Source organism: Orbicella faveolata, unplaced genomic scaffold, assembly GCF_042242905.1.
Source record: "Orbicella faveolata isolate gen_17 unplaced genomic scaffold, um_ofav_v1 contig_2, whole genome shotgun sequence".
Classification (NCBI taxonomy): Eukaryota; Metazoa; Cnidaria; class Anthozoa; order Scleractinia; family Merulinidae; genus Orbicella; species Orbicella faveolata.
This window is the reverse complement of record NW_028301547.1, coordinates 22815324-22839919: the sequence shown is the minus strand read 5'-3', so window position 1 is coordinate 22839919 and position 24596 is coordinate 22815324. Positions and strand designations below refer to the sequence as shown.

The 24596-nt window shown below is 37.9% G+C and overlaps 1 protein-coding gene, 1 long non-coding RNA gene and 3 pseudogenes across 4 annotated transcripts; all 5 read right to left on the bottom strand.

Annotated features, from left to right (window-relative positions):
* Nucleotides 1-5591: 5591 nt before the first annotated feature.
* On the bottom strand, nucleotides 5592-7185 carry LOC149112495 (adenosine receptor A3-like; annotated as a pseudogene).
* A 999-nt stretch (nucleotides 7186-8184) lies between these two features.
* LOC149112494 (adenosine receptor A3-like) lies at nucleotides 8185-9200 on the bottom strand (annotated as a pseudogene).
* A 2809-nt stretch (nucleotides 9201-12009) lies between these two features.
* On the bottom strand, nucleotides 12010-17353 carry LOC149112493 (uncharacterized). Of its 3 annotated transcripts, none has more exons than XR_016207466.1 (2): nucleotides 16466-17353; nucleotides 12010-13954 (listed from the first exon to the last, which is right to left on the bottom strand). It is a non-coding gene; the product is annotated as an uncharacterized LOC149112493 (long non-coding RNA). The 3 variants fall into 3 exon arrangements; XR_016207465.1 differs by having other exon boundaries at nucleotides 16813-17166; XR_016207467.1 differs by lacking the exon at nucleotides 12010-13954 and having other exon boundaries at nucleotides 14060-16547; nucleotides 16813-17353.
* A 3161-nt stretch (nucleotides 17354-20514) lies between these two features.
* Nucleotides 20515-22050, bottom strand: LOC149112492 (adenosine receptor A2a-like). Its single transcript, XM_089290376.1, has one exon. It carries the CDS (start codon nucleotides 21836-21838, stop codon nucleotides 20903-20905), a length of 936 nt encoding a protein of 311 aa, XP_089146502.1. The 5' UTR covers nucleotides 21839-22050; the 3' UTR covers nucleotides 20515-20902.
* Nucleotides 22051-22966: 916 nt separating this feature from the next.
* Nucleotides 22967-24424, bottom strand: LOC149112491 (adenosine receptor A3-like; annotated as a pseudogene).
* Between the last annotated feature and the right edge of the window lie 172 nt (nucleotides 24425-24596).

Below are 24596 nucleotides of genomic sequence, written 5' to 3'. Positions count from 1 at the left end.
CGCCTGGTTGTAGAGTTTGAAGGCATAGTCCGTGTTGGTGAAGTTCTGCTTGGCCTGCTCCTTCGTTCGCGCGTTGGTCGCGATCCAGTCGAGAAGTTGTGTCCGGTCTCGCGTGTATTTGGCGTAAGCCGCTTGATAATCTTCGAGAGCTTTGACGTGGCGCTTTTTTTCTTCAAGCGCGGCTTTGTCGCCACCGCCAAGCGCCCTCGCCAGATAATTGCCACCGATAAAAGCCGTGGCGTTCAACACAGCCCCGCCAATCATGATCGCGATGCTCGCCATTGTATATCTTGTAAATCTATTTTTAATTATTCTCGTATGGCGGCGGCGGGGGTTCGTAAGGAGGAGGTGCAGCGCATTTTTCCGGTAATGGGAATTCCTCAGTATCAAGATCCTCAAAATCGGAGTCTTGATCCTCAGAATCGGAGTCTTGATGGGTGGTGATCTTAACCGCCCAAACAAAATTAATGGCATCACAGGCATAATAGAACATGTTGAATGCAAAAAACAACAGCGCAGCCGTTGTGAAGGCTTTGATGGGGAAATAAGAACTCGGCATCGCGCTATTATATATATATATTTTTTCTAAACGCTGACGGGGAGGATTTTCTGGTCCTCAAGGTACCCTTTTAGCGCAATGCTTCCCGCCATGACTGCGATGAACTTCACGTAATTCATCAGGCTGCTGCTGGGATCAGGAGCGAAATTCTCTTTCACAACCTTTCTTGCGACCCAGCCGATGCCAGCGGCTAATCCCGTGAGAGTTCCGGCATCAATGAAGGTCTTGACAAGCTTGTTGTCGGACATGGTGCGTTCGATATAAGAAAAGAACGAAAGTTTAAAACAAAATTAATTCTTCTTTCTTGGAATTCCAGGCAAAAACTTTGTTTTTGGTGATTCCGCACACAGCGCACTTCACTTTTAGCAGTCGCAGGTTGTTTTTTGTTGCAACAATTTTTGACGTTCCTCGGACGTTCAGCGTCACTCGCCGGTCTTTCACGCAGTAGACTTCCATCTGAGTATATTTTTAAAAAAGTTTTCTCCAAACTGTGTGCATTTAATCTTCCTTCCCCGCGGCTTCTTCTCTTCTTCTTCTTACTTCTTGGTCTATTTCTCTTTGTCTTTTTCTTTCTTCTGCGCCCTTATCAGCAAACATTTCGTCGTAAAGCTGCATCACCTTTAAATGAAAGCTTTTTTTTAATATCCTGGAAACAATAGCCGATAACTTCATAATTTTTATTTTGAAATGTTTATCGAAATTTAATCTCATTCAAATAATTGAATTTACTCCCATATAAAAAACAAGTGTTAAGTTACCATTTGTAACTAAAGATAGCAAACATCTCGTGGGAAAGAGTGGTGACGATTCGTCCGCTCTAATTGAACTTACTCCCTTGAGTAAAGAGTGTCAAATTACACTTTGTAACTAAAAAATAAAAATATCTCGTTATATTTGCATGCAACAAGAACAAAACAATCGTTACCCGCACTTACTATTGTAAACGTTAGAACTGTTTCAAAGTTAGAACATGTCCTAAGAACTAGAAGCGACGATTTGTGACCTCTGATTGAATTTACTCCTTGTGAAAAACAAAAGTATCAAGTTACCTTTCTAGCTAAAAATGAAAATGTCTCGTTGCATTTGTATACTACTAACTCACAAACTGCTTCAAACCTCAGGGCTCATCTCGTTCATTTAACTAAAGTCCTCAGCCTAACCCACAGAAAATGTCGAAGTAAACCCAATATATGAATACTTCCTCCTCTTTTATAGAAGAATAAATATGGCCGTTCTGAACTCTATCGGGATCAAATCTTCTCACATACCATTTACCTTTGATTGCCTGTTTATAGTAGATCCAATCTGATTGGTGTGACATACATACATCTCTCACTCACTCACTCACTCACTCACTCACTCACTCACTCACTCACTCACTCACTCACTCACTCACTCAACCATTGACCCGTCCATAACATACCCGACGCGCCGGCTAAGAGGTATTTTTTTTTTACAAAAAAATAACTCAAAAATCGTACGCGCTCACAAACCATGAAGTAATCTATATATACCAAAGGAGCTATCGACCGAGGCTATCAACTCTTCAACTTGATAAAAAGCATCTTCAGAAGCGTCATCGTATTTTTAGACGTGATCGTGAGACAAGTAGAATCCCAGCACGAACTCAAGAACGTCTGAGCAACAAGAGCAGAAAGGTTAGAGAATTTGTTTACGAATGTATCTGTTCGAGTCCACCTAAGTAAAACGTTCTGAGAAACTTCGTAAAGTATAATGAAGTTAAAATCTCGAACTAAACGATATTCTCTCATTATTTTCTTGTAACAGAGTTATGTGTCTTTACAAGAATGAAACCCATGTAGCGAATTATTGCACATTTATGCTGAAAGAAACTAATGTATGTTGACCCTAGCAAAACAATTCTTGGCTTGCACTGTCACGCAATCCTGATGCAATAAAAAAATTTATTCGAAAACCATTTAGTGGATAAAGTCAAGAAATTGTGATGTTAATAGGAGATTAATAAAGCTGACACTTATCTAATTTTAAGTCTTTGTGTTTTCCCAAACCTCACGTATTCGTCGAAATATTTTGCACAAATTTACAGAGCCCAGTATGGAGCCGCCCTGATGGTGTACCTCCGCGGTACACCAACATTGCGGCCGGAAAATGGTGTAAACATCTGGAACTTACTTTGGCTATCTAGGTGACTGATTATCTGTATTGAGCAAACAAGCATTTACATAAGCACTTTTCCTAATACTTTAACTTCTGAATGGGCTAAAAATCAAGAGATAAGTATATGTTTTTCGACAAACGCGTTCGTAGCTCAATGTCACGCACCGCCATAACTCTGAAATTCAAAATGTCTCGCTTGCTTGGGAAACGCAAAGAAAAAAAAGAAAATTAACAACAACAACGACAAAGGCTAAGAAAAATAGACTGAAACCTTTATAGCCTGATATAAAGACCTTGACTCATTTCACGCCCTAAAGACCTGCAAACTAGTAATAAGCTATTAATCGATTCCAAGAAATGCAATCAAAGGCAGAATAGCTTGAGCACATTCGATTGAATTTCGTACGACTTCAAATGCAGAACATTTAGCTCAACTGCAGTATAGCTGGTGCTTCTCAGTATAACGACTGCCTGGGTACACGCGGCAAGCGTCTAGTTTCAAAAGAAAAAAAAAGGAATATATCTTCAAACAGACGCTTAGTACAGGTAATCATACGGTTTCGAGTTCAATTTGGAATTAATTTGCACGAGTGAGCTTTTTGAAAAACTCACAAGTGCAAATTAATTCCAAATTGAACGAGAGAAACCGTATGATTACTTATTAATAATATAAACGTGAAAAAACTCGCGTGGAGGAAGTGACGGAAGATATTTCTTAACGTTTTTCAAAGTTTCCGCACAAAATATTCGTCATCATTTTACGTGATATCATTTGCTTAGAAATTTCCTATTGTCTTTCAGCCAATCACAATCCAGAATTACGATGTGTAATTTGCACTGCTGTTACACTTTTTGCACTGGTGTTACACATTTTGTACTGGTGTTACACTTGAACTGCATTGCTCTCAGCCAATCAGAACCGAGTAATTTTTTCATGTATATTATTAGTGTGTTAATCAATGGTACACCTGCAAAACGCTGCCAGTTTCATGCACTGCGCATATGGCCTGCGCAACGAACGTGTTTACAAATGCGGGTGAAAGTTTTCTCTGGAGCAGCACATTATTCAAGGGAATCAACACCACATGAAGTGAAACTACCACTAACTATAAAGTCACAATCCATACACAATTGAATATGATACAATTCATAGAAAGAGGATATACAACTTTATTAAATCCATTTTGAAATCACTGGTTATCCTTGCAATCCGATTGGTTCTCAGTGGTGCGATTTATTCACGAATCGCACTATTTTTTGCTCTAAATCGCATCTTTTTCTCAGCCAATGAGAATGGGACAGTAAAACAAAACAACCAATCAGATTTCAAGATTAGTTTAAAGTAACCAATAAAATTTCAGGAAAATGAAAGGCAAAAACCCATTGTGTGGAGAATTTTGCAACTACATGTACCATTGCCAAAACTTTGTTGTTATTGTTGTTTTCCAAAAAAAATTGACGAATTTAATTAATTACAGTTTCTGAATGACGATTATGAGCTCTCTCAGGCTGAAGACCTACTTTAATGGAAGTCTCCAGCTTTCAGTGTCCATTTTGACGCATATTTTGGCAATTTTTCTTCAACATCCGCTCAAGATCTGTATGATACCGAGTCCAGTAAAACATAAACAAACGAAAACCACACAACGACAAATTCAGAGCCATCTCAAGTAGGTAGATGTTTCCAGGTTTCCGGTAGTTTCAAACGAAGCAACAAAAGAGCTCAACTCGGTCGCTGTGAATAAACATAGTCAAAATACGCCCCGCTCCACAAAACAGTGAATGAATGAACGTCTTACGAAGCTGGTGCAAGTCCCGCCATCCTGGAAATATCTTGAAACAAATGGCGCCGCAAGAACTTGACAAGGTCCTGAGTATTGAGTCGTTCGCCGAGGTCACAAAAAGAAACGGAGATGATAACGAGCTGCACTCCCTAAAAAACATGCCATTAAACGGTATGAAAGAGAAAAAACGTACCATCCACTGGGCATCGTGCACTCGAGGGAGTTTCACAACTCAAAAGAAATCCATCGCAGAATTACGCAGGATGCACCTTCAAATTCCTTCTCCAAAGACAATGAAAAGTCTCAGCCTCAACCACAGAAGAAAGAAAGGCCTACCACCATTAATTCAGGTGACGAGAATTGAACTTTTACACCTGAAGTAGACTATATTCGCTCAGACTTCAAAACTGCTTGTTTCTTTGTCATGCTCGGATGAGTTTTCGTCACATGACATCGTTTTGCATACTAAATGAGACGTAAAGGCGTTTCCGGTTCCTCTTTTTCTTTTTAACAAACCGGCTACTGGAACAATACACTAAAAAGCTAAAAATTAAGGCGATAAAATTGTGCGATTTCAAAATGGATCTAATAAAGTGGCAATCGAACTGAGTGGAGTGCAATTTTGGTCTGAAATCATACTTGTGATTTCAAATCAAACTCGCGCTGCGCGCTCGTTCAATTTTGAAATCACGCGTATGATTTCAGACCAAATTGCACTCCACTCAGTTCAATTACCATTATTTCGCAATATCAAAAATATGATTAATATCCACAATAGATGAAACTTAAGTTGGAATATTTTGATGTTCATTCACAGTATTATCAACTACATAATTACTAGGCTGACCGCCAACAGTGCCGCTATATAAATGGGAACTTTACAAACAAATAATTTTAATTAGTGCTTATTAACAAGCACAAGATGAAAAACTACACCAACTTACATCGATGATAACGTATAGCAAAGAATTTGAATAGAGAACATTTTACAAACAGTTGCAGTCCTTAGGGTTGTTTTAAACCGCTATTGTCAACGTAAACCGATGTTGTTTACGTCATTAAATTACTGGATTAAACAACAAAAATACTGAAAATGACCGCTCTAAAGATTACTGTAAACCGCTATTTCCAAACCGAGGCATGTTCCGTAGTAAGTCGATAATAGCGTGTCAAATGTGTCGCATCTTCCAGCAGTAAATTACTGGGTTCAATGATGAGTTAAGATATACAAGAGTCCACGAGAAAAGGGAAAATCTCTTTAAAGAGATACTGGGACCATTTATGTCAAAGGCGGCCAAACTGACAAAGTAAGATAAATAACAAATCAAAAACACGAGATACGTAGAACAAACCGACCGCAGATTTAATACGGCCAGCAAAATTTGCTACTTCGCCACTCTCTGCTACGTCTTGTACTTGCTGGGCCTGAATCTGATTCTTGTGAAGTCGTACGTCGAAATAAATTCTGATGTAAGCCACTGTTGTAAGAAGAAGATACAAACCTCCGACAGAAAGCTCAATAGGTAACAAAATACTGCGTGAGACCCAGAATACCAAGCAAGGAAAAAGTACACTAAGCAGCCAGATTGAGATCCCCACAGCAACAACACGCTTGTGAGTCACAAGTTCCTGATATCTCAAATGAAGATGAATTGCCAAGAACCTCTCAACACTTATGGGCACAACACTCAAAAAAGAGGAAAAGGAAAACATACCTACTGTAATCGTAAAAGCCAAATGGATGTTACAGCCAGGGTCTTTTTCTTGTAACCATTTTACCAGAAGTGAGGTGTAAAGAGGCTGTCCCAACAAACCAACGCCAACATCTGAAACAGCAAGACTCACCAGCAATGTTTTTAAAGTCTTTGGCAACGACGAAGTTTTTCTTATCGCGTGGATTGTTACAATGTTTAACATGATGGCGGTAGAGGACAGAAAATTGTTGAAGACACAATTAGCGATATAAGTCGAACGGAGGTCTGCAAATTCGAAGACTTTGGGAGAGCGCTGCAGCAGAAATTCACAAAATGATTCCAGGGCATCGACTCATGTTTTTTAACGTTTACAAAATTTGCAGATTTTTCTTCCTTCTCGCCATAAACCAATTGGATCGCCGTTAAGCTAACATGATCCTTAGTAAGCGAAGTCAATTCAGTACTCTATAACTCGCCACTTCAGATATCGTAATTGTCACAGTTAGTATTGCTGTTAAAACTGGCAAGGAATGAATCGTAACGAAAAATTCTTCAGGGCACTAATCGTTTGACTTACGAGATGATCTACACCAAGCTAAGACAGTTTTGGTTTCCCACGCCACCTACCAACTGGATCACGTAAGCGCAAATGATTTCTGTCTTTGCTAATACAACTACCAATCCTCAGTGAACGACAGCAGAAAAGTGTTCCACACGTCACTCTGTCACGGTCAGATGTTTTGTCTGCAAAAGAAATATACCTCAAGCGACTGGTTTATAAAGTTTGCGGTCAAATTAAAATAAAATTGCTTAATTATATCCGTGGGTCTTGACGTTTGTAAGTAATATATCAAACACGAAAGAGCGTGTATGACCACATTTCCAAACAGCAAGGACAGAGTTGAAAATACGACGCCCAGCGGAGTATTTTTGGCGAACTTTGAGGTGAAATAAAATCGTTAAAATTTGTGCTAATTAAGATCAAATATCCAAACACCGTCACGGTCATGACTGTTCCTTCGTTCAAACTCGATGAATTATTAATGAGTTTGAGAATAGCTATTCAACCAGCGATGGACCAGCATCCCATCCAGGGGGACTATCAATACTCCTGGTCGCTTTATGCTACAGAAACAGGGATAAACTCCGGCCTTATGGGCAACTTCCCTGACGCAGACTTCACGTTTTTGCTTTTATAAAAGCGAGAGGTAACTGGCGTGAGTGTCAGCTCAATTAATCAAGCATTGTGTTTGTGAAAACTTAAACGGCTGTCAATAACTTGGCAGACGTTTTACCCGCGGTAAATGAAGAATATTACTGAATGACGAACTTTAACTACATTATAAGTGCACTGATCGAAAATAAATTAGCACGTGCATAGTTATTAGTTCATCTAAGACTGCCAAAAGGAACCACTGTCAACAGTGAACCAAATGAAAACGGTTGCTTAACCTGAAGCCACTTAGAAAATTAATCCATTGAATACCTGCAAACTGCTGCCAGTTTCATCTGCTGTTAACCTCAAGTTTCTGTTATGCAAATGAAAGAGACAACAATACGGCCAGTAGAACTGCTATTTCTTGAAACAACGTAGCAACATATCCATCAATATTCTGATCTGTGATCAAATTTATTCCAGGCTATTGCGATTAATCCTTGCTTAAAGCATAAAACTACCATAGAACGCAACTGTGTCAGAAGTTACTAAGCTATATCAATACCTTATACTCTTATACTCCTCAGTATGTAATGCTCTCCGCAAAAGCGACTATTGCATATGAAGTAATCAGTTATTTATTCCGGGCTCGGCTCCACAAGTAGGAGCGAACAATAGTAACAAGATCAAATAAATTCATTGATAAATAAAGCCTTTTCTAAAACACCGGAAAAAGACACAGCGGAACATGTGCTGAACAACTATCTTAATAGTGTTAAAACACTTTGAGTCAGTTTGACAGGATCTCGTTTGTCTTCAGGCAGCTAAATTTAGACTGCTCGTAGTTAACGTTATACACAAAAGGCGTTTATCAACAATAACAGCAATAAATGTGGGAAATAGATGGCATAACACTGCCTATCCTAAGATAAATGTGATGCGCGATTTCTGAGCCAAGGCATGTTCCGCAGTATGTCCATGATAGCGTGTCGAATGTGTCTCGTCTTCCAGCAGTAAATCACTGGGTTTAAAGATGAGTGAAGGTGAATGAGAGTAGCGAGAAAAGAGAAAATCTCTTCAAAGCGATATTCGGTCCGTTGCTTTCAATGACGACCACACTGATAAAGTAAGGCAAATAACAGACCACAAACGTCACGTATACGTAGAATACACTGAGTGCCGACTTGATGAGACGAGCGAAATGCGCCATGTCGTCAGTCTGTGCTTCTTGTTGTACTTGCTGGGCCTGAATCTGATTCTTGTGGCGTTGTACCGTTAAGTAATTTTTGATGTTAACCAATGCTGTAAGAAAGAGCGAAACAACTCCGAGGAGAAACTCCACAAGATAGTAAATATCGTTTCCAGCCCAGAAAATCATCAAAGGAGAAAACACACTAAGCAGCCATATTGAAATCACCTCAGCAACAACACGCTTGTGAGTCATAAGTTCCTGATATCGATCTGACATGAAGATGAATTGCCAAAAATCTATCTAAACCTAAAGCCACAACACCCAAGAACGACGCTAGACAAAACACGTGCACACTTATAATGATAAACATCGTATATGCCTTAAAGCAGGGGTTGTTTTGTTGTAGCCACATGACTAGAAGTGAGATGTAAAATGGTTGACTCAATAAACCAACACCAACATCAGAAACAGCAAGACTCAGGAGCAACGTTTTTGAAGTCTTTGCCAACGACGAAGTTTTTCTTATCGCGTGGACTGTTACAATGTTCAAAATGATGGCGGTATAGGACAGAAAACTGTTAAAGACACAATTAGCGATATAAGTCGAACGAAGGTCTTTAACTTCGGAGGTTTTGGGGTAATCACGTAGCAGTAATTCACAGGATATTTTCTCCATAATCACCTGAAGTCTCCCTAGTGTCCAAGCGGTCGTCCAAACTAGTTTTTTTTCTCGACGCATCAGATCAACGAGATCACTTTACCGCGAGTAAATTCTTTACATGATACTGATTGTGACGCCAGTAAAGTACTTCCAGATCCAGGTCTTTTCAGTGTCGTGTTTTCAGAAAACATAGCGCGATTAATGAAATGATAAATCACGTTTGCTATCAAATTGAGGTAAAACTGCTAATTTGTACACATGTGTGTTTACACCCGCTTTCAGTGTCACGTGCATAGCACCTATCTCTCGACATGCCATCTTTTGGCGTGCTATGTAACCTGGCCTACGTCAAAATCTAAGCACAAGTGGCTTTTTTACGGTCGACCTCGACTTTAAGTCATGAAAGATGGATTTATTTGACATCAAACTAAGGCTAGGAGCATCAAGATAACATTGTGTGAGGGATAAATCGACTGCTCTGAATGTTTACATCTTTCGAATATTAACTGAGCGGTAGCAACCCAATTCTACCCGAAGTCACTATTGAGAGCCGATCGACTACACTAAAATCGTTTGAATTATCCCGTAAATCGGGAGTCCACAATCTCCTTCATTCATTTGAGGTCATTAATTGTCATATACTTGTCATTTGTTCCGCTAATAACCGGAACACTCGCTAGTATCACTTTTCACCCGTTTACATAACATGTCGAAAGAGGGAATGTCAAGAGATAGTCGAAAGATGTCGCCTATGCATGCAACACTGAAAGCGGGTGTTAAAACTTTCGAATAACTGATCACAATCAAACCAACAAGGATACGTTAGCGGTCTCCGTGTTAAGTTTATTAAACAAGCCAAATGTTAGTGAAAACCTAAAAAAACAATTCTTGAATTTCTAACCTTTTGAACTTAGTAAATGAGATATTGCTCGGAATATTATCGCTCAAAGATCCTTAGCTATATTCGGAGAGAGTTGATCGACAAAAATTTCGTACCTTCATAAGAGAATGTAATATTCATTATAATATTTTTTAATATTCGTTAATACTTTTCAAAACAAAAAAAGCAAAGAAAACAAAACGGTGTCTTTAAAAAGCCTTTAGTATGTTAATTGATGGTGCACCTGCAAAATAATGCCACTCGTATGTGCTGAGCATGTATCTCGCACGGCAAAAACTTCATCTCCAAAATAGATGTAACGCATTGTTTGAGCGAATGAGTACTATATGAAGAGAAACAGTCGTAAGGCAGAGCCGATTAAGGACGGTGCCTACTTCTGTTAATGCGCACAGGTTCTGCGTATCACGCAAGGTATGGCTTCAGATATCTTAAGGTAGATCTGTAGCAGTAATGCACAAGATCATTTCCTCGGAACATCGATAGAAGTTTCTTTTATAGAACTTCTTTCGAAACTCGCTCTTTCGAATGTTTTTATGAAACACATTTCAAATTTTGGGGAGAAATGAGAATGATAAGTGATGTTAGCTGTCAAATTGAGATGAAACTGCTATTGTATATATGTCCGTTTTGAATTACTGATCCATTAAAGCCAAGAAGGAAAATGTCAATGGTCTCTCTCTATGTGTGCATACTGTCTATTAAATAAGTTTTATCTTTTGCGAAAACCTAAAGCACTCTCTTCAATTTCGAATATTTTGGACGTGGTAAATGACCGAAAAACAGCCGAAACACAACCGAAAAAAAATATCCTTAGCTACATAACCAGGACGTTGGTCGAAGGACTTTGGTCGAAAACAAGTTCACTGGAAAAGTTGAAAATTTACAGAGTATGTAAATAACATGTAATTAACATGTAAATAATCAAAGAGACTGTAAAGAATAATTTACATGATTTTTCCCCTTTTACATGTTTTGGAGGTTTCATGTAAATAACATGTAAATATTTTAAGTGAAACATGTAAATGATGAAGAAAACACTAAATGTTCCAAAGCAAAGAGCTAAGATCATGTAAATAACATGTAAACTGTTCCTGCAAATACTGTAAATAGCCTGTAAATTTCCTGTGATTCAACCTGTAAATGTAAATTTAATACAGGGAGGGTGCCATAATACTGTAAAAAACATGCAAATAAAAAAGGGGAGGCTGTAAACAACATGTAAATAAAAAAAGGGAGGCTGTAAATAACATGGAAAATGAAAACGGGAGCCTGTAAATAACATGTAAATCGAAGAAGGGAGCCTGTAAATAACATGTAAATCGAAAAAGGGAGCCTGGAAATAACGTGTAAATCGAAAAAGGGAGTCTGTAAATAACATGGAAATCAAAAAAGGAGCCCATAAAGAACATGTAAATCGAAAAAGGGAGCCTGCAAATAACATGTAAATCAAAAAAGGGAGCCTGTAAATAACATGTAAATGGAAAAGGGAGCCTGTAAATAACATGTAAATGGAAAAAGGGAGCCTGTAAATAACATGTAAATGGAAAAGGGAGCCTGTAAATAACATGTAAATGGAAAAAGGGAGCCTGTAAATAACATGGAAATCGAAAAAGGGAGCCTGTAAATAACATGGAAATCGAAAAAGGGAGCCTGTAAATAGCATGTAAATGGAAAAAGGGAGCCTGTAAATAACATTGAAATCGAAAAATGGAACCTGTAAATAACATGTAAATTGAAAAGGGGAGCCTGTAAATAACCTGTAAATTGAAAAAGGGAGCCTGCAAATAACCTGTAAATTGAAAAAGGGAGCCTGTAAATAACCTGGAAATGGAAAAAGGGAGCCTGTAAATAACATGGAAATCAAAAAAGGGAGGCAGAAACCCTGTACGATAAATGACTTGTAAATAATAACTTGAAGAGAAATGCATGGAATGTACTGTTTTATTGTAATCAAATCTGTTGACCTTAATTATAATAGTAGAAAATATGCAAATTTATACAGAATCAGAAATTTATTGCAATCAGAACAAACTCAGTAAAATTCAAATAGTTTTTATATGCCATGAATAAGGTTTACAATGTATACATTGCAACAAATAAAACATGTTTTCTTTTCTATCTATCCACAACAAGACGACTTAAATGTAATTTTGTGCATGGCCAAAATATTTTAAAATACCATGACTGAGCTCCTTTAACTGAATTCAAGCACTTTTCAAGAAGACTACTAAAATTCAAGACCTTTTCAAGATTGTGCAAAACCATGTCATATTCAGCTCTATTTAATTCATAAATAATAAAATGATTAAGAACTATACTGTTGTCAGCTGCAACTAGTAAAAATTTTGCAATTTAGGTGTATTACTAAATTAAAATTGTTTGCGAATGGATACCTGTCTTAAATATATACTAAATCCACAAAGTCAAATGTAACATAATGATACCTTTGTCATAAAATGAATGAATAAACTGTTTTTTCTTACTAAGTAATTAATGTAGGATTAAATTAGCCTTAATAATGAGAAATGGGGGAGGCACGATGGCCTCGTAGTTACATGTAGTGCGCTCAACTCCTGATCGAGCGATCCGGGTTCAAGCTCTAGGCGGGTACATTCTGTTGTGTTGTTGGGCAACACACTTTACTCTCAGTGCCTCTCCACCCAGGTGTATAAGTGGGTAGCAGCGAATTTAATGGTGGGGTAACCCTGCAATGGACTGGCATCTCATCCAGGGGGAGTAGAAATAGTCCTAGTCACTTCCTGCCACAGAAGGCGGGATAAGCTCCAGCCTGTTGGGCCACGTGGCTCGTATGCAGACTTTACCTTTACCTTATTATGAAAATTACTGCAATGTAAGTGTGAAGTATTGATCAACTTTTTTCATAGAGTGAATTGTTCTTTTGAAATAACAGAAAATAGGGAGAAAAAACATTTACCACAAGATAGAGATTGACATTTTAAATTCATCATAAAAACATTCATGCCAAAGGAATACTACATTGCATAACATAAAACAAGGCTTCTGACATCTTTTAGGCTATGTTTACAAAGTCACAGTTTCCTTCTTTTTCCAAAACTGTACGGAATCCAAACAGTACAAACATTTTGGACCCCTGACAAAACATTCACTGTAAACAATATTCAAAATTTTACTTTTTCTTTTTGTGATAAAAAAACTGTACTGTAAAAAAAAAATTCATAGGGGCCTGTTGAAATTGAAAGGCCTATCTAGTACCATAGTTCCCATAACACATCATAAGTTAATAAATTATTGTTCTGGTACTACATGTATGTAAACATAGCCTTTTCTTTTTATGATGAAATCTTATAGCTGCTGTTTTGAACAATACGTATCAACCTAGCAATCTAAGATATTTAAATTTGATGCTAATTCACTAACACAGGTACAGTGTAGGTGATACTTCAAAGCATTAAAAAATAATGTTTAAAGTGGTTGAATTTAAGCCAGAAAGCTGCCAGAGCATATCAAAGCGTTGAAGGTCACCATGTTAGACTGTAATGCACCAGGGGCCCATTTCTCAAAGGTCCCAAAAAGTTTTCGCACCCAGAAAGCCATACCAAAATCTGAAATCTTATGCTTACAGAGCTGTTTTAATCACTTATTCTCAATATGAACAGAGGTTTCCTTCACACAATAAGTTTCAGGCATATACAGCTCTTAGTTTTTAGACAGCTCAATTAAAGATGGCTTTGTGGGCCCGAAAAGTTTCCAGGGCCTTCAAGAAATGGGCCTTGGACATCTTATAGAGTCATAAGTACTGTAGACTTCTCAGTGGCTGATTTTTTTCTGATCAAGCATCAATGCCAAGGAGTATGCATGTATTGACCACTCTCAATTTTACTTCATCCTACAAGTAACATAAAACATTTCGTTAAATAAGATAAGTTATGTCTGAGTATGAATCAGCAAATTCTGTGTATGATATCAATCAGTGAATTTTACATTGGAGTTATTATTTTGTTTCTTATGATTCCAATTTATACTGTGACCTTTGAAATCGGACTGTAGCCGGTCATGTTGACTGGCCAAAGTAATTTTAGCTCGGTCACATCTCGTTTCTGACCGGTCAGGATATTTATGCAAAAAATCAGGTACATGTAATGTGAGCCAAATTAAACCCACAAATATAGTTTGTTTGTTCCAGTCACTGCTAGACCATTTAAAAATTGGTTTAATATTTTTCCGAACGGATTTAACCCCAGTCACTTGAATGGCACTCCTATTGATCTTGAACGCATGACAAACAGCAAGCGAATGGTCTTTAGCTGTTCGAACAGATACTGTATGCATTGGTGTATGTTTTCATTAGAGGTCATGATAAAAAAGAGATTTAAAACTCTCAGATTTACAGCTGGGGATTTGATTGTTTATTCAAGAATGAACAACATGACCGTCTCAACATGACATGACTGGTCAACATGACCAGCGAGTGAAGTTTTTGGCCAGTCAAGTCACCATTCTGGCCAGACATTGCCCGTTGACCGGCCATTATTTTGAGCCCTGAATATTCATCAATCAAACAGATCTTACATCTACATCTGTAGCTACTGTGTGACAAAAACTTTGCATCTCTGATTGGAAGGCACTGAATGTCAGAGGATGTAGAAGAACTAAACTCAAAATGTGTGGCAGTAAATATTCAATGTTCACTATCTTCTACATTGTAATATTCATGCACAATAAATCAAACTCCTATCAAACAATGTTTAAATAATAAGTCAAGTTATTTGCAGGCACAATTTGATTGTTTCTTACACGCACTTATGCTCTATTGGTGGACAAAGGTACAGCTGATGTCATAAATGTTTGTTTTTGTTTCTTTGTTTTGTATTACGAAGCAGATAGATTCTACGTTGTCATGCATCTGTTCAGTAATAGATCACAGAAGACATCAAAATGTGGTAAGAACATCAGTGACACATGCCTGAAAAATTCACAGATTCTGTGACACACTCTGGTAATGGCTTATGTGAATATTTTTTGTTTTTACCACATTTTGGTGTTATCTGTGATCTACTCAGGGCTGGAAAAAACCAGGTCTGATTTCCTCAGCCAAGTAAATTTTGCTCTTGGGCAAGTGAAAATAGAAGTTGAGTGACCCGGTGGGCAAGTGAAATTACCATGTAGCCTCAGTAGTCTTGTGAGTCTGACTAAAAATGCCAGCTTGATAAATGATAATTTCCAGTCATTCCATTTCAAAACTTAAGACCCAAAGATTAGTTAATTATTAGGTTGAAAGCAAGAATTAGTTAGGAATCCGAGCGTACTTCATTCGCATTTGTCCACTGATTTCCTTACTGGCCACCACACTGGCAACCAATATTTAAATGGGGGCAAGTGAAAACTGAAATTGACTGGCCCACTGGGCAAGTGACTTACAATTTTTTTTCCTGCCCTGCTACAGATGAATGAACAGATGCATGACACATGAAACCTGCATGTATTTGGTAAGAGTCCAATCTCGTACAAGTAAAATGTACAGCTGTAACAGGTCTCTAAAATGCTGTCTGGTCATCCCAGGGTAAGGCAATCGATTGAAATTGATCCATAAATTGATATAAATCAATAAATTGAAATTAATGTAAGTGTTATCCGTGCTATCAATCAATTGAAAGAAATTCATACTCACATGCTAGAGAAGTTTCAAGTTATCAATTTGATTTTACCAAATTTATCAGTCATTAGAGAATCAATTGAAAGTTGGCCTCTCTTTGTTAGTTCACATAAACTGTAGAAAAATTGTGTCCCTCAACACAATGTTTGATTGTAACTTTTTTATGTAGATTTCAAAGGCACTACCAAAGACCCCCAAAACATAGTCCCCGATACATGTATGCCAGCAAAATATTCTGTTTACAAGATACAATGTTATGTTTTTATGCAATTGTATTCATGATTTCATATTTCACTTTATATCTTTTGTTCATTTCTTTCTTATTAAATGTTGCTTAAAAGATAAGCTAGTATCAGCAAAATTGATAATGCTTATTGAAATTTGATCGCAATCGATTACTCATGACGAATCCTTTTATTGATTTCTGATATCATTGACTAATTCCTATTGATTGTTATGAAATAATTGATTGACTATACTGTGTCGTCCAAGACAAGTAGATTTTCCTGCCTGGGCAAGTTACTCTTCCTTTTTTTTCAAGTCCTGTGTAGTTTTCATGACAGTTTGAGGTACATGTATACCTCTTTATAAAGTATCGTAGTGTTTTTTTTGTGAAAGAAAATTTCACAACATTTAACTTACTATCAGCACCAGTGGGTGAAATGTCCATGTACAGTTGTGTAGCATATTGTAACTTGCATGTAGGTACAACTGTAGACACTTGAGTAACTTCAGAATACTTACACTAGCATAAGAGAAATTTCTCTGCTGAAGATGGCACATTACATTTAAGCTTACTAGCATTCACATCAGAGGGCAACATAACCTTACAAGAGAATGCATCAGAAGGAATCATAAGGTGCATATAAGCCAATAACAAATGTCGCATGCTCTTACTCGGTTATCGAGAACAGATAATAACAGATAATAAAGCCCTTTATGCACAGCAGGTAACATCAACAAAGTCGATTCCACAAGCAATGTAACTTCTCCTTGATAATGACACATTCACAACCAAAGGCAAAACGAAATGTATACGTATCTTGACGTTACTTTACTCTACTCGTTCAATTTACGCAAAACATGCTTACCTGTTGTTGCTGTTGCCTGTAATCGCTATCTTCAGCTTCTGGGTAACGGAAAACTTTGCCTTGAAACCGTGCACGATGACGAAGCGAAGGTAGAGTGGATTTTGGCCCGCTAAGACAGCGCTCGAGTTCGATGGAAGTTCCAACGAACTGCCAAACATGGCGGGAGAACCGAGAGGACCTGGTACCTAACATGAAGACCGCTGATTCCTGTTTGTTGGAGATCGGGCACTCACAAGGCTGGTATGCTCTTACAAAGGGACTGGGATAACAGTGACGGCAATGAAAGCACAGAACGGTAGAAATCACCAAAAAAAAAACAAAACAAAACAAAAAAACAAAATGTCATTTTGGGTACCGAAAAAAAGTCAGCTATCATTTTCGGAAAGGCGATAAGTCCTAACGTTTTCGGGAAATGGACAAAAAAGCCCTATAATTAAGTACGAGATACACAAGCTCCTCTAGAATAACCGAACAGATAAATTTTTTTTGCGCAACCTAAAATTAACCTACAGAGCTTTGAAAGTACACCAGATAGCCTGAAACAGCGTTTCAAAGCATTCGAGAGAAAACGGTCGTTGGGCCGGCCGTGTCCCTTATGGTTCCCTACCTAACCTAACTCGCGTCAGTTCAAACTCGGTCACCGGAGCTCTTTCCGTCTTGAACTCACACAACACGTGACGCTTTCATGGTCCTTCATGAATAAATACGTATGTGTCTGAGAATTAATTTTTCTCTTTTCTAGAGACGTAAGCTTGGGACGCCTGCATGTGCAGTAACAATTCTAGTTTTATTTTGTCGTTGTGGATGCGCGGAAAGTTCACAAGAAGACAGCTTAGTGCGGTGTCGATCAATGCAGCGATTTAGTTTGGTGCATACCTTCTAACCCAACTTCAATTTAAGGTACACTATAGCACACACTTGGATTTTAGAGAAGTTCAAATGCTGCAACGTAAAAGGCACCTTAATGGAGGCTTCACGGTAGGTTTACGGAGCTTTAGGACGGTGTTACATTTAAACTTTACGCGCCTTTAAAAGGTCCCATTTATATGTTCTCGGTTACCCGAGACAACCCTTCCCCTCTCTCCCCCCCCCCCCCCCCGTCCCCCAAAGTTTAACCTGGCCGGGGTAACTTTTCATTTATCTCTTTGCAAAATCCAACCAACCGTTTACAAGAGGATAGCGAACCTGTCGGTAACTTGGAATTTACATCATTTCAACAGTCTCCGTTGGTTGAACCGTTGCACCAGAGTTATATTAAATAAGTCCACTTTTCCGTTACATGGTTTTTGCAGGGTTTAGGCAGGCCTTCTCTTAAATTTAGATCTTTTTTTTCTAAGAGTCTCCATTTTACATTAACGTGGTCTTAACAGTTTTTCGAAAAGCTCCCATTATCTCATTTAAATTGTTTTCACAGCCTTTGCAAGGTCCCCCTTTTTAATTTAAATGTTTTTAACAGGCTATTTACAGCCCCCACTGCACCCGTGCAACTTCTAGGTTTTCCATTTACATGGTTTTTACATGTTTCTTACAGGCCCCCTTTTTTCATTGACATGGTTTTTACATGTTCCTTACAGACCCCCTTTTTCATTTACATGGTTTTTAAATGTTTCTTACAGGCCCCCTTTTTTCATTTACATGGTTTTTACATGTTTCTTACAGGCCCCCTTTTTTCATTGACATGGTTTTTACATGTTTCTTACAGGTCCCCTTTTTTCATTTACATGGTTTTTACAGGGTTACAAACATAACATTTCCAGACTTTTTACAGCATTCGCTTGAATTATTTACACGTTTCTTACATGGTTTAGCAAAGCAATTTACATGTTTTTTACAAAGGCAGATACTGTAAAAGTGCGTAAAATATTTTACAGGTTTTTGCATGTTCTTCAAATGATCATTGTCGACGAAGACAATGTAAATCACTATTTACAGAACATTTACATGCTGTACTACAAGCTGTAAATTTCCTGTAAATTTATTTTACAAAACCCTAACATGTAAATTCTAATTTACAAAGAATGTAAATATGGCTCCTGATGTATAATGGTAATTGAACTGAGTGGAGTGCAATTTGGTCTGAAATCATACGCGTGATTTCAAAATCGAACGAGCGCGTAGCGCGAGTTCGATTTGAAATCACAAGTATGATTTCAGACCAAAATTGCACGACATGAAGTTCAATTGCCACTTTATTAGATCCATTTTGAAATCGCACAATTTTATCGCCTTAATTTTGAGACTTTTGGTGTATTGTTCCAGTAGCCGGTTTGTTAAAAAGAAAAAGCGGAACCGGAAACGCCTTTACGTCTCATTTAGTATCCAAAACGATGTCATGTGACGAAAACTTATCCGAGCATGACAAAGAAACAAGCGGTTTTGAAGTCAGAACGAAAATAGTCTGCTTCAGGTATAAAAGTTCAATTCTCGTCGCTTGAATCAATGATGGAAGGTCTTTCTTTCTTCTGTGGTTGAGGCTGAGACTTTTCATTGTCTTTGGAGAAGGAATTTGAAGGTGCATCCTGCGTAATTCTGCGATGGATTTCTTTTGAGTTGTGAAACTCCCTCGAGTGCACGATGCCCAGTGGATGGTACGTTTTTTTCTTTCATACCGTTTAATGGCATGATTTTAAGGGAGTCCAGCTCGTTATCATCTCCGTTTCTTTTTGTAACCTCGACGAAGGACTCAATACTCAAGACCTTGTCAAGTTCTTGCGGCGCCATTTGTTTCAAGAAATTTCCAAGATGGCGGGACTAACACCAGCTTCGTAAGACGTTCATTCATTCACTGTTTTGTGGAGCGGGGTGTATTTTGACTATGTTTATTCACAGCGACAGAGTCGAGCTCTTTTGTTGCTTCGTTTGAAACTACCAGAAACCTGGAAACATCTATCTTCTTGAGATGGCCCTGAATTTGTTGTTGTGTGGTTTTCGTTTGTTTATGTTTTACTGGACTCGGTATCATACGGATTTTGAGCAGATGTTGAAGAAAAATCGCCAAAATATTCATCAAAATGGACACTGAAAGTTGGAAACTTCCATTAAAGTAGGTGTTCAGCCTGAAGGAGCTGATAATCGTCATTTAGAAACTGTAATTAATTACATTAGTCAAGTTTTTTGGAAAAAAAAACCACAATAACAACAAAGTTTTGGCAATACTAGTTGCTAAATTCTCCACACAATGGCTTTTTGCCTTTCATTTTCCTGAAATTTTATTCTTTACTTTAAACTAATATTGAAATCTGATTTGTTGTTTTGTTTTACTGTCCCATTCTCAGTGGCTGAGAAAAAGATGCGATTTAGAGCAAAAAATAGTGCGATTCGTGAATAAATCGCACCATTGAGAACCAATCAGATCGCAAGGATAGCCAGTGATTTCAAAATGGATTTAATAAAAATCAATATTTACATGCTGTAAATTAAACTTGACATGTCCATGTAAATTTTCAACTTTTCCAGTGGTTAGTACCTGCATTCAAGGAATTTCATGACTAAATTCGTTTTATATTTTCAAAAGAAAAAAGGAAAGGAAAACAAAACCATGTCCTCAGAAAGTCGCTTAGTATGTTGATCAATGGCACAGCTGTAAACTGCTGACAGTTTCATGCACTGCGCATGCGGCGTGCACAACAATTGTGTTTCCTGCAGGAGCACGTTGTTCAAGAGAATCAATACCACATCAAAAAGTGAAGTGAAACTTCCACTAACTATAAAGTCACAATCCAGACACAATTATATACAACACAAAGCATAGCCCGGGGAAGAACAACTTTTCGAGTAATTAAAATATGATTAACATCCAAAACAACTCTAATATCAAGTTAGAATAGACTATTCCGATGTTTATTCACATTATTATCAACTGCATGATTACAAGGTTAAGAGAGCCGCTATCTATCGGAAAAAATCTAATAAGGCAAACGATCATGGAAAACTACTAAATTACATCGATGTTCTCCAACCATAAACCAAAAAATTAAAAGGGAGAACATGTTACGGCAATTCTTTGGATGGTTTTTAACACCTGTTGATGGTTAAAGCAGTAACTTACAGGATTCAACAATAACAACACTGCAAGTGACTGGTCTTAAGATTACTGTGTTCCGCGATTTCTGAACCATGACATGTTCCGCAGTATGTCCATGATAGCGTGTCGAAAGTGTCTCATCTTCCAACAGTAAATTACTGGGTTCAAAGTTGAATTAAGATATACGAGAGTCCGCGAGAAAAGGTAAAATCTTTTTAAAGAGATAGTGGGGCCGTTGATTGCAAAGACGACCAAACTGATGAAGAAAGGCAAGTAACAAATCAAAAACACCAGATATACGTAGAATATACCGACTGCAGATTTAATAAGGCTGGCAAAATTTGCCATTTCGCCATTCTCTGCTCCTTCTTGTACTTGCTGGGCCTGAATCAGATTCTTGTGACTTTTTACGGCGACATAAATTCTGATGTACACCACTGTCGTAACGAGAAGACAAGTAACTCCTACAAATAACAAAACATGTATAAAAATATCCAGCGGAATCCAGAAAATTGTCAAAGGAAGAAGCAAACTCAGCGCCCATTTTGAGATCACCACAGCAACAACACGCTTGTGAGTCACAAGTTCCTGATATCTGAGATGAAGATGAATTGCCAAAAATCTGTCAACACTTATGGCCACAACACCCAAGAAGGAGGCTAAGAAAAACACACATGCAATGACATCAAAAATCAGATAGGTATTACAAGCGAGGTTGTTTTGTTGTAACCATTTCACCAGAAGTGAGGTGTAAAAAGGCTGACTCAACAAACCAACACCAACATCAGAAACAGCAAGACTCAGGAACAGTGTTTTTAAAGAATTGGGCAACGAGGAAGTTTTTCTTATCGCGTGGATTGTCACAATGTTCAGCATGATACAGGTATAGGACAGAAAACTGTTGAAGACACAATTTGCGATGTAAGTCGAACGAAGGTCTGCAAATTCGACGATTTTGGGATTGAACTCCAGCAGAAATTCACAAATTGCTTTCTTCATCATATCCACAGACGTCTCTTCAAGGTGACCGAGAAGTTGACATAAAAGATGTTTCACGAAGCTAAGAAAGTCTCCTTCCTCAACACCACAAACCAATTGGTTCACTTTGGCTGAAAAGATTCCTGTTCTTAATCAAGCAAAGCGCCTTAGCAAACGAAGTCAATTAAGTGTCCCAAAACCCGCCACTTCAGACATTTTGTTATCATAAAATGCAGTTAATACTCGTTCTTCTTAATTAAGTCATAACACTAAGTAAACGAAGTATTTCCAGAAAAAGTCAATTCAGATGTTCTGTTGTCATAAAATACGGTTAAAACTGACAGTATGTTAATTGCGATGAAGAATTCATACGTGGGTCTTGAACTTTCTGATAACGTATCAGAATAAAACCAAGACATAAACGTCACCGGCCTGACAGCCGGGTTTATTAAAGAAGCCGTGTAAAACATAAGGAAAACTGGCTCGAAATCGGACATTTTAGACGTGGTGAATTAGACATCGTAAGGGATTTCATCCAACGAAGACCCTTAGCAACATGCTTGATCGCAAATAAGTAAACTTGGCACGTAGATATGAAAATTTCCCATACTTAATTAATATTGCCCTGAAGGTAAAACAACACGGAAATGACGTTAAAAAGTCGTAATTCACAAGATCATTTCTTCATGACATCGATCGAAGTTTCTTTTCCACACTAAGAAAATTAATTCATTATACACCTGCAAACTGCTACCAATTTCATCTGCTGTTAACCTCAAGTTTCTGTTATGCAAATGAGAGAGACAACAATACGGCCAGTAGAACTGCTATTTCTTAAAACAATGTAGCAACGTATCCATCAATATTCTGATCTGTGATAAAATTTATTCAAGGCTATTACCACTAATCCTTGCTTAAAGCATAAAACTACCATAGAACGCAACTGTGTCAGAAATTACCGAGCTATATCAATACCTTATACACTTATACTCCTATGTAATGCTCTACGCAAAACCGACTATTGCATATGAAGTAATCAATTATTTATTCCGTTGCCGGCTCCACAAGTAGGAGCGAACAATGGTGACAAGATCAAATAAATTCATTGATAAATAAATTTTTTTCTAAAACACCAAAAAAAGACACCGCGGAATATGCGCTGAACAACTATATTAATAGTGTTAAAACACTTTGAGTCAGTTTAACACGATCTCGTTTGTCTTCAGGCAGCTAAGTTAGACTGCTCGTAGTTAATGTTAAACACAAAAGGCATAAGCCATAAGACTGCCGACCCTAAGATAAATGTGATGCGCGATTTCTGAGCCAAGGCATGTTCCGCAGTATGTCCATGATAGTGTGTCGAATGTGTCTCATCTTGCAACAGTAAATTACTGGGTTTAAAGATGAGTTAAGGTAAATGAGAGTAAGCGATATTCGGTCCGTTGCTTTCAATGACGACCACACTGATAAAGTAAGGCAAATAACAGACCACAAACGTCACGTATACGTAGAATACACTGAGTGCCGACTTGATGAGACGAGCGAAATGCGCCATGTCGTCAGTCTGTGCTTATTGTTGTACTTGCTGGGCCTGAATCTGATTCTTGTGGCGTTGTACGGTAAAGTAAATTTTGACGTTAACCATTTTGACGTTAGCTGTAAGAAAGAGCGAGACAACTCCGAGGAGTAAAGTAAGTAAATATCGTTCCAGCCCAGAAAATCATCAGAGGAAAAAACACACTAAGCAGCCATATTGAAATCACCGCAGCAACAACACGCTTGTGAGTCACAAGTTCCTGATACCTGAGATGAAGATGAATTGCCAAAAATCTGTCTAAACTTAAAGCCACAACACCCAAGAACGACGCTAGACATAACACACTAATAACAACGGTAAACATCGCATATGCCTTACAGCCGGGGTTGTTTTGTTGTAGCCACATGACTAGAAGTGAGATGTAAAATGGTTGACTCAATAAACCAACACCAACATCAGAAACAGCAAGACTCAGGAGCAACGTTTTTGAAGTCTTTGCCAACGACAAAGTTTTTCTCGTCGCGTGGATTGTTACAATGTTCAACATGATGGCGGTAAAGGACAGAAAACTGTTAAAGTGGCTTCTTTACGGTCGAACTCGACTTTTAGTCATGAAAGATGGATTTATTTGACATCAAACTAAGGCTAGGAGCATCAAGATAACATTCTGTGAGGGATAAAACGACTGCTTTGAATGTTTACATCTTTCGAATATTAACTGAGCGGTAGCGCCCCGATTCTACCCGAAGTCACTATTGAGAGCCGATCGACTACACTAAAATCGTTTGAATTATCCCGTAAATCGGGAGTCCACAATCTTCTTCATTCATTTGAGGTCAGTAATTGTCATATACTTGTCATTTGTTCCGCTAATAACCGGAAAAATTGCCAGTATCACATTTCAGCCGTTTACATAGCATGTCGAAAGATGGAATGTCAAGAGATAGTCGAAAGATGTCGCCTATGCATGCAACACTCAAAGCGGGTGTAAAAACTTTCGAATAACTGATCACAATCAAACCAACAGGGATAGGTTAACGGTCTCTGTGTGAAGGTTATTAAACAAGCCACATGTTAGTGAAAACCTAAAAAAACAATTCTTGAATTTCTAACCTTTTGAACTTGGTAAATGAGATATTGCTCAGAATATTATCGAATAAAGATCCTTAGCTATATTCTCAGGGAGTTGATCGACAAAAAAATCAGTACCTTCACAAGAGAATGTCATATTCATTATAATATTTT

Excerpts from the sequence above, each read along its gene's own strand:
- LOC149112492 (XM_089290376.1), bottom strand. The coding sequence starts at position 21,838 with ATGATGAAGAAAGCAATTTGTGAATTTCTGCTGGAGTTCAATCCCAAA.